The sequence below is a fragment of the Culex quinquefasciatus genome, chromosome 2, assembly GCF_015732765.1.
Source record: "Culex quinquefasciatus strain JHB chromosome 2, VPISU_Cqui_1.0_pri_paternal, whole genome shotgun sequence".
Lineage (NCBI taxonomy): Eukaryota > Metazoa > Arthropoda > Insecta > Diptera > Culicidae > Culex > Culex quinquefasciatus.
The window spans coordinates 178,811,400-178,826,426 of NC_051862.1; the positions used below are offsets into that span (position 1 = coordinate 178,811,400).

Consider the following 15,027-nt stretch of genomic DNA (forward strand, 5'->3'; position numbering starts at 1 on the left):
TAAAAATGTGTAATTTTACATCTTTTCTGGTGTAATGTCGCTTTTTCAGTCTAAATTGAGGTAAAATTACTTCATAAAAGAGGTAATATTCAACCATCCAAAATTAAAGCTTCAAAATTTACACAATTTTTTTCTGTGTGGAAATAATGTTTAAATTTATTTAGAAATGGTCCAAGGGGACCATAGTTGATCCATCAAAAAAAAATTGTCTTGTCATTTAGGACCTATTTTAATTAGGACCCTATTGACAATACCTACACAGAAAAAATGATGGCAGATTTTGTGTCAACAAAAATTGGTAATTTTACATAAGTAACTGGTGAAATTTGCATCATTATCCGTTGAATTCCTCATTTTTACACATTTTTCAGATGAAATTACTCAAGGAATAGGTCTATGAACTAAACTTTCAACCTCTAAACTTAAACTTATTTTTTCTGTGTTCGAATTTACAAAATAGTTCTGAAGCTTCACAACACAGAAAAAAAAGTGGAATTTCGGAAGGTTGAAAATTTGGTAGGTTGAATATTACCGCTTTTTTTAGTAATATTACATAAAAAAAATAGTAAAATTTTTAATCTGATGAATGTTCACCAATTCCTGTTGTAATATTACACTTTTTTTTACAGAAAATCTGTCACCATTTCCTGATGAATATTAATATAAATATATTAATATATTAACATCATTTTGTTCTGTGAACTTTTAACTGTTTCATCCAACCATTATAAAATGAATATTTGATGTAATGCGTACAAATAGAGGACTTTTTGTTAAAAAAATGTGAGATTGAACACAAAAAAATGCAATTATCGGTTCAATTACCACAGACAAACAGATGTTAATCTATTTCAATTTCCGTCAATCAAAAAATTAACGGTCAATTCGAATGATTCACACGTGTCTGACAATCATTTGAAGTTGTTTGCACACATACATTTTTTTCGTGAAGTACGCGTACTCACAACTTGATGGCTCAAGTGAGAAGTAGAAGTAGAATGTTTACTTATACGTCTGCTTGTCTGTGCAATTAATTGACGTTTCAAACCACGTAAACTTTGCTTAATACCCAAGAAAACTTCAGATTATTTATTGCAATTAAAATAAGTTATAATATAAAATAATCTGCAATTTTCGTGAAACTTTGTTCTAAAGGGTAATTTGTGTTCATGACCATACATCCGTGGTCCCTTTAACGATATTGCCGACGAAGAGGCGATACGATACCTCCCATTTTTTATGATTTTGATGTACTGTTACAATCTGCAATAACCTAAATTTAGGAATTAGCTATTTTTGCTCCAGGTATTGGATGTTCCAACTCATCTTCCGAAACTTAAATTTTACTAAAATTGTGTTTAGTTTTGGCCGATGCGAAAAGCCAAACGGCTAATAACCAAATCCCCTTTAAAATTTCCTTAACGAAGATTTGGCGACGAACACTAAATCAGGTAAATTTTACTTGATTTGGCATAACAGCCGAATCTTCAATTATGGACAGTTAAGGGGTTACATACATGTAAATCGGCAAAAATGTTACAGGTTGGTTTGAGCACACACTTAAACTTTTTTCAAAATCTGTTTTCAGGGCATAAACATATTCCTTTTCATCTATTAACAAAACAAATTTGAAGACATTTGGTTGTATCATTGCCGAGATGTAGCTATTTGAAGTTAGCAGTTTCAAAAATTGGGTGCCACGATATCTCAACATTGCTTCGACCAAATCGGCTCAATATTTTGGTGAAGACTCCTTAAACCGGTCCCGTGTGCATGACGAAGGCCGATTTTCAAAAAGTTTAATTTAAAAAAAAAGATAAAAATATTTTTCTGCTTTTCATATAAAAAATCACCAGTTTTTGATTTTTGCATTTTTTGAAAATTCAAAATTTCCAAATTGGTCGGGATATGTCTTGGGAGTCATCACCCAAAATTACAGCCAATTTGGTTAGTCTCGAGATATCGTGGCACCCGTAAATCAAATAGGTGTTCAGAGAAAAACGCTCAAAAAGTTAGACAGTTTGCTTTGCGCATGGCAAAACCCTGAGCTTAAATCGTCTCTAACTCAGTTAAATCATGAAATACCTTTATGAAACTTTCAGGAGTGATTGAAAATCACCTTTTAAGTGGATTTAATACACTTTCTGTAATATGAAATTTTGTGATTTTCTACATGTATGTAACCCCTTAAGAGGTCACTTTTAAATTTAGTGCAATACTATTAATTTCAAATCTCTGTTTTTTTTTTTGTCTTACTGTGTTATTTGTTATACAAAGTTGTATAAAAAAACTAAAATTTTACTAAACACAAAAAATTCAAGCAGAACAAATATCCAGATAGTCATCGTAGTAGCCACCCTGCCGATATTGTCGATTACGATCGCCCAACCCGGCGGCGTCATTCGTGACAACGCCCGATCGTTTAACGGCCTCTTAAGATCGAGCCAAAAACCAACATTGTTACACATTGTTTCACTGTATTGGTGGCAGCCCACAAAGTCGTTAAATATTTTTGGCTAAACGAAAGACAGAGACAAGCAAGCAAGCAGGTCTCTTTAAACTTTCGGGCCGTTTTGGCAAACATCTTCCAAGTTGAAGGAAAGGAGGAAGAGGGCAAACCTGTTTTTAGTACGGTTTAATGGCTCATAACCCGCGCTGGCCAGACCAGACGCGAACGGCACTTTCGACGGTTCAAGACATTAACGACGATAACTTGGAGTGGGGGGGCGGCTAAATAAGCGGTACGTCACTGTTAATTTTCAACTGGTAGGGGGCGGAATTGGTATAGCCGGAAGGGCAGAACGAACGGGGTGTTTTTCAGAGTGATTTTGGTTTTATTACAAGTGATGTCCGAAATGATCGCGCTTCATGTAATGCCAGCCATCAATCACTCTTCTAGTAAAGTGAAGTATTTGCATCTGTTTTAGAGTGGGGCCTTTTTGCGTAGAAGGTGGATCCGAATAAAGCGGATTTGATGGGTGCTGTAATTTGCTTTGTTTATTGCACGTGTACGAATTGTTGAAGGGTCAAATTTAAGATCGGAATTTTGTTTTTCTTGAGTAAGTGAATAACAAATCGAGTAACAATGATAAAAGTCTATGCAGCTTCAAATCTGTACAGATATCAAAAGTTGAATATTTTGAATATGAAATTAGGTATCATTTCATGTAATAACCTTAAAACTATCACGTACCATCAGGGGTAAATTGACCATGTTTATACACAATATTTTACATCAATATTGGCTGACTTTATAGAAAATGGCAAATTCTAGGAATTGTTATATGAATCTTTTAAAATCTTAAAAAAAACTCTTTTACGGCAACCGTTCTAAGAAAATGCAAAAACATTGACTTTGATTGCCAGCAAATGCTAATTAAGTCTGCCAAGAACACTCAGGGACGTGGTTTCACTTTCCCCCGGCCAGTCAAACATCTGCCAACTATTTCGCTTTCTTCCTCTTTTACATTCTACACGGTACACCCTCGGTTGCACAGCAAATGGACCATTCAGTCTGCATTTCCCGCATGACATGTCTCTGCCCCGTTTAGACTATAAAAAATGGAAGGAAATTCAAACTGTCGTGGTCGTCGTTTGGCGAACCCCCAACCTTAATCTGAATTAGCCCAGAGTTCAAAAGGTTTAATTGCGATAGCCATTAAGCTATTAAGATCATGCGATCTTCACACACACACACCCAGTGTTTTATGCTTCTTTCTGTGGTCAGCAAAAATAGTAAGCAAGAACACTCATGAAAGAAAGAACCATCGCACTGGCGAGCTAAATCAATTTAAGGCAATCTGATTTAATTAAAGCCGTCGTCCAAGTTGGAGGAATTATGAACTTGCCACGCACCAGCCAGAATCGCCGTCACCATCGTCGTTGGCAGAGACAAAGGTCAGTGATTCACCAGAGAAAAGAGTAATTCTCTGTCAAATTGACGGTTGTTTTTTTTTAGATTTTATTTTATGTCCAACAACTCTATTGAACTAGGTGAAATATACCCATTCCCATCCTACTAAGTGATCGTGTCTGAGTAATGCTGAATAATCTCTTCTGTTCCTTGAAATTTACTAAAACCAAGTACATCAACCAGTAGAGCAGCCTTTTGTGAACATTTCTGTTTAATTTGATTTCTACCAAAAGTTATTCATAACCTTTTTGCAAACATTTTACAAAAATATTTCCCTAGTCTATTATGGTTAGACGAGAATGCACTTGGCCACGCCCATTTATAAATTTTCAGCTTAGTTCTTTTTTCGTCCAGTGCTATTTTGGGTCTGCTTTGTGCTGCCATTTGTGACGAAATTTTAAACGAACACTCACGAAAAGTTGCATTTATAAGGAAAGCTTCCTGGCATCACTGACTCGCTTTTACATCATAAGAATTGAGAACAGATTTTAAAAAAATACATGTACAAATTTAAATTAAAGTTATTGAAAAATCGCTAAGATGAGAATATTACGAAAAAGCTTGAGAACTGATTTTAAAGTAAGACAAAGAAAAAAGCAATATTAAAAAAAAGAATATGTTCAGAAATATATTTTTCACAGAGAACTGCTCTATAAAATTAAATTACTGCCACCATATGGTTCGGGACACGCAGCAAACGGCCTTTCGGAAACAAACGATAATGACCTAACCCAACCTCGTGTCCACGTGTAAGGGGAAAACACGGAATCCCCGCGGGTTAGCAAGTGTCGGAAAAGCCATTTACATCTGGTTGTGATTTTGGTCGTGAGTTTTTATTCGGTTTGGAACGTGCTGTTGCCACACAAGAGGGACAACATCATTCGATCGAAATGTACACGCCAAGAGTGGGACGAGACTAAATGTGTCACTAGTCCAATTAGGCTGGCCAATTTATGAGTGCGTCCCGAAATGGCCCCTCGGGCAACCGGCCAGGCCCAATTAGAGCGCCGGAAGGCAAACAACTTTCCGCTTTCTTGTCGGTGATGGACACTCTGCACGTGGACCGGTAGAGATGTCAACTCTGGCGAATCAATCCAGCAGAGTGTCGCAAATGTAGGTCAAATCGGAAAATTCAATGTCTTTCGTGAAGTCCGAAAATAGCTTGGTCATCCCTAGCCTAGCTGTTGTAATATGTGTGTGTACAGAAAGCTGTACTCACGACTTACAGCTCGGCTGTCACCGACTTGAGTGACTGTCCTAATCAATTCAATTAACACGTTTCGACACTTGCGCTCGGTGCGGTGCCAAACAAAACATCGTGTCGACATAATCAGCAAACATATCATACACACATGAGATCACGTACGCAGCCAGTTTTCTCTTTAAACGTTCAAACTGATATTTGATTGTTAGGAAGGTTTAAACTCACCTTAATGACTTGGGTAACGGCTGGATTTTCGAGGATTCCCTGCAAAAACACCAAATCCGTCTCGTTGGCTTCGGATTTGCCGTTGAGATCGTCCAGGTTCTCCCGGACATGTTGGAAGGCAGCTGAAAGAAAACAAAAAATAACAGGGAATAAAATAAGCAATCTTATGCTTGTAAATCGACATGTTTTTAAAAGGTACAAAGTCATTCCCTTCTTCCCCTCTTGAAGTGATTTATGAATAACCTCTATTTGAATTTCGAATTTCAAGTTTTTTTTTTATAAAAATTGGCGTCTCAGGGCTAAATATTATCTTGGTCAAGTCAGTGAAATCGGCTAAGGTTTCACAATATTTAAGAACAAATTTCAACTTCACCAGAGTCATATCTTGAAACATACATTCAATAGAAAATTAACTTTGATATTTCACCTTGTAATTGTTTCTCTCAAAAACATTGAAAAAAAATATATATTTTTGTATTTATGTTTTATCTAATTTTTTTTTGCTGGATTTTTTGCTATTGCTCAGTGACCAAAATGCCAACTTGTATATTTTGATCACCAATACAAGTTTTTATACAATTTGGAAGTCATTTAACCCTTTCAGGCCTGATGGGTAATATTGTCCCAAAAATCAAAATTTTCTAAACTAGCCTATAGTTTTCGTATGGTCCTAAAAATCATTTTCCAATCGACATCTAAAATATTATTTTTCAAAATTCTGGCCTGAACGAATCAAAATCAGCTAAAATAAATATTTATAAATAATATATTTAGACTTTTCAAGCAAGAAAAACATTTGGGGAGAAAATTGGGTTTGGAGGAAGGGAAGGGTTATAGGGATATATCATTTGATTAATAGAATATAATATCGTATTTATAAGGGAAAATCATCTGGTAAATAATGATTAATGAAAAGGAATGATCTCACCAAATTAGGATTGTAAAGTTCAAGCTGTATTCAAACGTATCAAAAAATGCCACTTGATTCGCAATACTTCTGAGACTTCTGGACTTGATCAGCTAATGACTAATGACGGTAAATTCTAGCTGCTGGAAGAGCGTCTGGGACAGGAACGATGGCATCTTCATGATTACAACCAACTGATGAACTAGTGATCCTGCCGTTCTTGCTTTTTCAACTTGGTCTCGAGCATATTTGGCAATCACTGATACTTGCCAAAAATGTGGACCGAATCTTCGTAGTTTAACACGAAAGGAAGTAAATCGTTTTAAGGGAATTAATCGAGAAATGCAAGAGCTATCACAATTTTAGCACCGTAAAATTTTCACATCCGATCTCGCGCACGGCTACTTCGATCCTCCGTTGAATAATACCTGTTTTTACCTGTTGTTTTAAGTAAAATTACTCAAAAAGTGTGTAAAAATGTGAACCTAATGAAAATTCACCTGAAACAGATGAAAATTCAGCAATTCCTAATGTAATATTACACATTTTTTAAACAAAATCTGTCACCATTTCCTGATCATTCCTAGTCATTAATCAATCAATATGGTAATCAACTAATTCTATGACTTCAAGTTTTAAAAACATAACAAAAGTAAAGAAAAAGGGTTTTTTTCGATCATTTTCTTATATAACCCCGGAATCCCGGGAATTCCTGGGATATAAGAAAAAAACTTTTCCCGTTCCTGGTAAATTGAAAAACCCTAAATGACGCCCTCGATCTTGTTTTTTTTTTCTTATTAAAACATGATGGTAATATTTATCAGGAAATGGTGACAGACTTTGTGGCAAAATAAATGATTATTTTTTTTTACCCCAGACAATGATGAATATTCATCAGTTTTTTTTATGAATATTCATCAGGTTCACATTTTTACACATTTTTTATGTAATATTACTCAAAAAAAGAGGTAATATTCAACCTACAAAATTCTCAACATTCCAAAATTGCTTCCCTAGGGACCGAGCCACGTAGCCTAGTGGTAACGCTTCCGCCTCGTAAGCGGTAGATCGGGGTTCAAATCCCGGCTCGGACCAACACAACTGGTGATCTTTTCCCTTCTGGATTCGATTGCTTAGTAAAGGGAAGGTAGTGTATCGTCACAAACTGGACCTTATCACGACTCCTTAGGGAGGCGACCTATGGAATGTTAACATTAACCTAAACATGTTGACATTAGTTGAGTGAAAAACTGCCACTGAATCCACTTTGTAAATGCCGGCCCCGATACTCTTCACGGGTGTTCCCCTCAGGAACTGGGAAAGATTTACTTTTTTTTTTACTTCCCTAGGACCATAAGAAATTGTCGACACAGAAAAAAAGATGAAGGAAGGTTGAAAATTTGGTTAGTTGAATATTACCTCTTTTTTAAGTAATATTACCTAAAACTGTGTAAAAATGTGAACCTGATGAAAATTCACCAATTCCTGATGTAAAATTAATAACTTATTTTGACGCAAAATCTGTCACTATTTCCTGATGAATATTAGCATCATTTTTTTGTATAGATACATAAACATATGAAAATCAATTTTGTGTCTTCGTAAGAATTTGGGGAATACATGAAAATTATTACGAAAAGTAATGGTTACACTAAAAAGAAAATAACACAATATTCCAAAAACCATATTTCAAGAGTTTTTTAGTTCCTATAAACATATGAAACACAATAGCTTACAGGTCCTTTTCAAAAAAAAACTCATCAGGGAATGATGACAGATTTTGTTTGAAAAAATGTCTAATATTACATCAGGAACTGGTAAGTTCTCATCAATTTCTTATGACTTTTCATCAGGTTCACATTTTTACACATTTTTTAAGTAAAATTATTCACAAAAGAGGTAATATTCAACCAACCAAATTTTCAACCTTCCGAAATTCGACATTTTTCCGTGTAGTTTTATTAAAGAAAAAAAACATTATTTTTGCTGAAAAAATTTCCATTTCCGAAAAGAATTTAAAAAAATAACACAAAATGTCTTTCTTGATAAAAGAAACGCCCCCACAAAGTTTAAGCCGAATATAAAAAATACAAATGAAATCAATGCCCAGATTTTGTGGAATTTTCTCATTTATTCTTATCAATAGTAATTATTGATTTTGCAAAAAAAACTAATTTGATGCATATTGGATTGCTTTAAGATTAGGGAACACAGAAAAAAAATCAATTCTCATAACCGTGAATAAAGTTCACGATTGTGAGAACCACGAAGGTATATATTCACGTTTATAGTGCAAATGCACCATACTCATGAATAAATTCCTTCGTGGATCTCACATTCGTGAACTTTATTCACGATTACGGGAATTGATTTTTTTCTGTAAATCCCACAATGGAACATTTCAAAGATTTTCCCAAAATATTCAGAAATAAGGCTTCATCCATAAAGTACGTCACGCTAAAATCGGCCAAAATTTACCCCCCCTTCCCCCCTTTGTCACGCTTTTCCTATACTTATAACAACCCCTCCCCTCCTAGAGCGTGACATACTTTATGGATGACGCCTAAATTGCTGAGGAAAATTTCGTAAAAACTAAGAAGTCAAATTTGTTTTTAACTTGACAAACAAACTTTAAACTTTGCTTATCCAGAAACGATAATCGAACTCAAGACAGCTGGATTGTAGAATCAGTATCCACAAGCTGAAACTCATTTGAATTGTTGAATTTAATCTTTGAAGAGAATCTTACTATCCTATTTCGCCTGGTAGTTAAAATCCAAAAAAATAAGAATTAACAAAAAGATATTAAAATTATGATTAACTGTGAAAATATTCAACAAATTAACAAACAAATCATTCATCAACCACGGCGCGGAAGTAACTGCCACCAAAACATCCTAAACAGTGTATGAGCGCGTCAAAGAACATCACTCACCCAAAAATTTCAAACTGCATACTTCAAAGCTCATAAAAATCGTTTATTCCGCCGCTTTCTGCTTGTTTACAAGAAATCCCCCCTTGAATGCAAAATATCACTTCACACCCTGCTGGGACTGAGCATTTTAAGAAGAGGAAAAAAAATCTCTGAATGAGCACGTTATTTAGAAACAATTGTTTGTTTACAGAGGGAAATATAAAAGTAAACCTACAAACCGAAGATATGAGATCGTTAATGTCTTCCAACAGTCAATTTAAGAGAGGAAAAAAGCGCCGCCGGAATGGCTCTTCCGAATTCGATTGGCTGTTGCTTTTTTCATCTTCTGGCAATTCAACTTCGCTCTGTTTAAACTTGCCTCTTCCTCTGGCTTTGATTTTCCGACCGAGTTGCGATTTTCCAATCGGTTTATTTTTCTCCACTTCCGGAAAAGCGGGGTTCTCTTTGGTAGTTCAGCTTCACCATCAACATCATCATCATCGTGGATGGTCGTTTGGTCGGGTGAGGTCGAAGTGATTTATTGCACTTTATTAGGTCTCTCGTTCACTCTACTAACTCTTGCGACTGGTGAAAAGTTATGACGTTTGCGTAGGGTGGTGTGAAAAACCTAGTGTTTGGGGAGTCATTATTCATTTTCCAGCTATTATATGAGAGGACGGAAGAAAGTCACACTCGTGGCGAGTTGGGATCAAGAATAAAAGGGGAAGAGTGCGTAGAATGGCAATCAAAAAACAAAATTTGAGAAATGATTATGAATAGCAAAAGAAATGTCCAGATAATAATAGATATAATAAGTTCATAGATCTAACAAAGTTCACTGATAAAAATAGCTGGTTTTCTTTACAGCTTCAGGCTGCAAGCTGCAAAGCATTACTGTCATCGTTAGGGTGATGGATGCTGCCTTAAGCCACACTAAACAGTATAAAACACACAATACTGTATTGCTGAATGCTCGCAGCAACTATAGAAGAAGGCGGGGGTGGATTAGTGACGCATTCGAAGTTAAGCATCCATTCGACCAAACTATTATTGTTCGCCGCGGGAAATAAGCGAGGGCCATTACGCGCCATAAATATAAAGATGCCGTCGACAGACTCCCAGCGGGGAATTTCTCCCGAAGGTAATAAAAATATGGATCAGCTGGTAACAAAGTGCGCCCTTTGAAGGTGGTTTATTGGTGGTGCATTTTGACAGTTTTATTTCTCGGCGACAGACGTGTCATGTGATGGCAGCACGGCAGATGCAACTTTATATTGAAATTGAATATTATTTATTTAAAAATAATCCGAATAGAAAGTTTTGACTTAATCTTGATGTTCTCGAACGATCTGCGACGATGTAAAAACATGTCAACAACAAGCAAAACACGGACGTTCGAGACAACCATATCACTGTCCAAATTCTAGTCACTTCACACCAAAAAAAAAAACCTCATGTTGTACAATCCGTAGACAAACATCATGTCCTACACAACACACAACGCCCGCACTCGCGTAACATGCCTTGTCGTAATAAAGCATCTCAACCTGCGAGTCCACTTGACGTTCGTTCGATGGTTGGTTTGGGCGGGTAACCTAATCCTCAGCACGATGAGTCAAACCATATCTCGTTGCTTGACCCACATGAGAACCAGAGCTTGGCTTAGTACGGATTAGTGCGTCGCCTCTCTCTGCCTCTCAAATGTTAAAAGAGTACGCAGACTTAAAAATAAAACATCTTCTAAATGGCGGATGTACTTTCGGGGCAGGTAGGTACTTAAAATGTTGAAAATCAAGCGCACACAGATCTTCCAAAAAATCGAAAAAAAAACTGGCGGTTCTCTGCTGATTCTTCACAAATTGATATACAGTGGACTCTCTGGTTGTCGATCTTCTCGATATCAATATTGATCCAGCTGTCAATAAAATGGTCAGTCCCTTCAAATAGTTTGCTTTGATTTTTGTTCTATAATCTGGTAACTCCCGCTCTCGACGGTCCCTTCAATATCGACAACGAGAGAGTCCACTGTAAATCACTTCTTATACTTTTGATATCATCTATGTGAAACGCACGGTTTAGTTTTCAAAAGAACTCAAGGAGTTTGAGGTATTTGAAAGACATGGAGATGAACAATCTGAACAATTCAAAAATGTGTTAAAAGTAAATTGATCAAAAATGGCTTTGCTATTTGTTTGCTTGCGTCCTTCAAAAACTTGCCCGAAAATTATGAAAAAAAAACATGCTGAACAATAAATCACAGAAAAAAAAGGTGAACAGCATCACCAAAAATAAGCTTGATCAGAGAAATTCGATTTCAAGTGGTGAGTCGTTTCATACGGAATGACCAATGAGCAATTATCCACGAATTCCATTTTTTTTTAATTTGGCTCACAGGTTTTGAGGGCCTTTCCAAAGAAGCCGTTGTGTGTCATTGGTTCACCGATACAAGTCTCCATACAATTTTGGCAGCTGTCCATACAAAAATGGAGCGTAAATATATGAAAATCCGAAAAAAAAATCAAAGTATGTATTTTTTTTAAATTTTTATTTTTTTTTAGATATGTTTTATGGGACAATAACCCAAATCTTTTGTAGCAGAGATATTTTTTTGATAAATGGCCATTTAAAGTTTGATTTGATCTAAAAAAAATGAGTTTTTAAGAATTTTATTCTAAATTTAATCTAAGTAGTATACAAGATTGGACCTCTGTAACTAGATCCAAATTTTGAAGATAGTAAATAAAATATTTGTAAAATTTCGTGAATTTGTTTAAAAAACATTTTTTGAAACTTTGGCGAGCAAAACATACATTTCAAAACAGCGTAGTTCTGAATATTTGGCCCTTTTAAAATGTTAGACTTCTAAAAATGCCAAACAAAATTTTTGAAGAGATCACAAAATTTCTCAAATATAACATTTTTCAACATTGATTGGACCATTCGGCCAATGCAAATATTTTTCAAAGTTTTTGTCCCTCGGCAAAAAAAGTATACAAATTAAAAAAAAACAAACCATAGTCTAAACATTTGAATGAAAAAAGAGCTTTAAGATGCATCTTACACTAGTTCAGTTGTTTTGCAATCATAAGTTTTCAAAAAAATGTAAGATTTGACGAAAACAAAAATTTTTGCGAATTTTTTTTTTTGCGGTACTGTTTTTTTACATTCAAAAGATTTTTGAACAAGCTGAAATATGCTGAAAATAATTCTAAACGCAGTGGAATGCATTTAAAATTGATTTCAGCTGATTGCACTTGAAATTCCATACAAATTTAGAAATTTTTTGAAAATATTTTTTTTACCCTGATTTTTCGGATCAGTGTTGAAAAGGGGGGGGGGGTGACAACAACTATTGGACGGCAACTATTGGTCCAATTTTCAATGTTAAAAAATGAAATATTTGTGAAATTTTCTGATCTCTTCAAAACATTATTTTGAAAATATTGGAATCAAGACTAACTTATCAAGAAAGCAAATATTCAATATTACGCTCTTTTGAAATGTAAGTCTCACAAACGTTACAAAATTTCCAAAATATTTTTTTGTTTGTTTTTATTTTATCCGCTGTATCTCAGTAACCAAAGGACCAATCTTCAATGTTTCTTAGACGAAATTTTAGGACGTTTTCTGGGCATTTAAAAAAATCGAAAACCGCAATTTTTAGTTTAAATCAAACTTCATGTAGCAGTGCACTTCATTAAAATTATTGCTGTTTCGATTTTACATTTAAAAAATCTTAGTCATTTTTTTTCGAATAAAATAAAGTTACGGGCTTTTGCCCCTAAAACATATTAAACAAATATAAAAATGAAAACCATTTTTGTTTTTTTGTGATAAAAGCCAATTTGAAGTGCGGGAATAAAATCCTTGTTCATATGTTATTCTTAATAGCCCTCACCATTGCTGAAGTCACTTCACAATTTAACGAATTTTTCTACAAAACTCTTGGGCGTTATTTAAAAAAAATCAAAAACTTAAAAATACTTAATTAATATCAAATAAATGTGCCAAAAACAGTAAACTTTATCAAAATCTCTAAAAAGTATTTTTCCATTGCTAAATTTATTTTACATAAAAAATGCAATCATTTTTTTATTAAACAAATTTTAACACACGCAATTCGACGAATTATTCTACGAAACTTATTACAAAATTAAACGATCATCCAAAATCACCTTAAAAGTCAGTTTCAGTAAAACATATGTTTTGTTAGAATTGCAGGTTATATTAGTATAAATATTACAAAACTTAAGAAAAAGATTTTTTATTATTTATGAAAATACTCGAAATATCTAAATTTGCAAAGTCAGAGCCTCGACTCGATTCCGGTTCGATCTCGAGCCAGATCGACTCGAGACACGAGCCAAAATTTTCAGTGGGATTGTACATGGATTGTCACTACAATAGAATTATCACAGTGTATCGCGTTATTTGATAACCAGGTTGCAAACTAAGAAAATTATGTATTTAAAAAACACGGCATTGGTCCCCTAATCCAAAATTCTCCATACAAACTTTGGAGAAAAACCATTCGGCCACTAATTTGATAAATCATGGAACCAAGCTTAATTAATAAAAATCTTCACATTACACAACTCTGCGCTTCTCCGTCAAAACTCACCGTTATCGATCTGCTTGGCACTGTTGTAGTGCATCGAGTTCATGCTGGCCAAAAGTTCGCGCCTTTCGGCACTTTCCTTCTTGCCAAAGCGAACCATTTTTCGGTCGTCGATGATTTCGGATGTTTTCGTTGGTGCGATTTTCGTCAGACGACGATCATAATTCGACGGGTATCGATCGCCAAGATGCGTGCATAAAAGAGAGGATTCACTAAATCAACCTTTGAACAGGTGGGCAATTTTCACTGGTTCATTTTTCGTTTGCGAACGATTTGCCTCAAAATCAAAAATTCCACAAAAATAAACATAAATTAAGCAACGCGATCACTTAACACACTCTGCCTCGTTCTCTCTATCTCACACTGCCTTCGATGTTACTGCAAGCAAATTAGGTAAATAATCACCGTAAATCAAACAAATTATAATCTGCTTCTTCTCGATCGCGGCGTGAAAAACGAAGATCCGATTTTCCCCCACTTGAGAGACTCGCTTTTCCCGCGCTCGGCTGCTCCGGTCCGGTCACGATAATCTTTAGTAGCACCTACTAGACCTAGACCGCGGCCACTCTCGCGTGATTTAAACAAAACACACACTCATCAATCGCCCATCAAAAACACGGTAGAAAAATAAAACATATTCGCGCGTGAAATGCGCCTGCCGGAGTGAAAATAACTGAAATTGAAGGAAATTTCCCCCTTTTTTTCTTTTAAACACAAACACACACACAATTTGACTAAAAATACCACCCACTCAAAACTCATTGAGGCCTGTCACTGCTGAAGGTACTAACCTTAAACTTACAATGTTCTTTCTCGAGGTTTCCCCCACCCTTAACAACTTCCGTAAAATCTCTTCCTCAGAAAAAAAACAATTTCAAAAATCACACTTTTTAACACACAATTAAATAAACCCTATCACAAGACAAAAAAGACCGACCGCGCCGCGGTCCACGAGAAAAACGTGGGGGAAAATTCGCGTCCCACTCAGATTTGTCGAACCGAACTGAACCGGCTAAGGAAAGCTACTGAGCGGTTCGAATTTTCCTCGGCACGCTTTTCCTCGCAACGCTCTCGTGGTGAAATGCGTGTGTGTGTTTACTTTGGGGGATTCACTTTGAGCGCCGCGACGCCGAAAGCCGACGCCAGCCACCAAAAGTGACGGTCATGACCGACGTTACGACGTGGTACATTGAGATTTCGGTCATGTGAAGTGCGAATCTTAATTGTGTCTCGCGTGCGTGAACGT

General features: G+C 35.6%; 1 protein-coding gene across 3 annotated transcripts in view; it reads right to left on the reverse strand.

Annotated features, from left to right (window-relative positions):
* Window positions 1-15,027, reverse strand: part of LOC6037028 (MAGUK p55 subfamily member 6) — a 69,900-nt gene that overhangs the window by 36,078 nt on the left and 18,795 nt on the right. For 2 of the 3 annotated variants that reach the window (XM_038252817.1, XM_038252816.1), the window contains exon 2: window positions 5,343-5,464. In XM_038252817.1, coding sequence (XP_038108745.1) covers window positions 5,343-5,464 — 122 coding nt within the window. Of the gene's footprint in view, window positions 1-5,342; window positions 5,465-13,784; window positions 14,160-15,027 lie in introns of those variants that run through there. The other variant, XM_038252818.1, reaches the window with a different exon arrangement.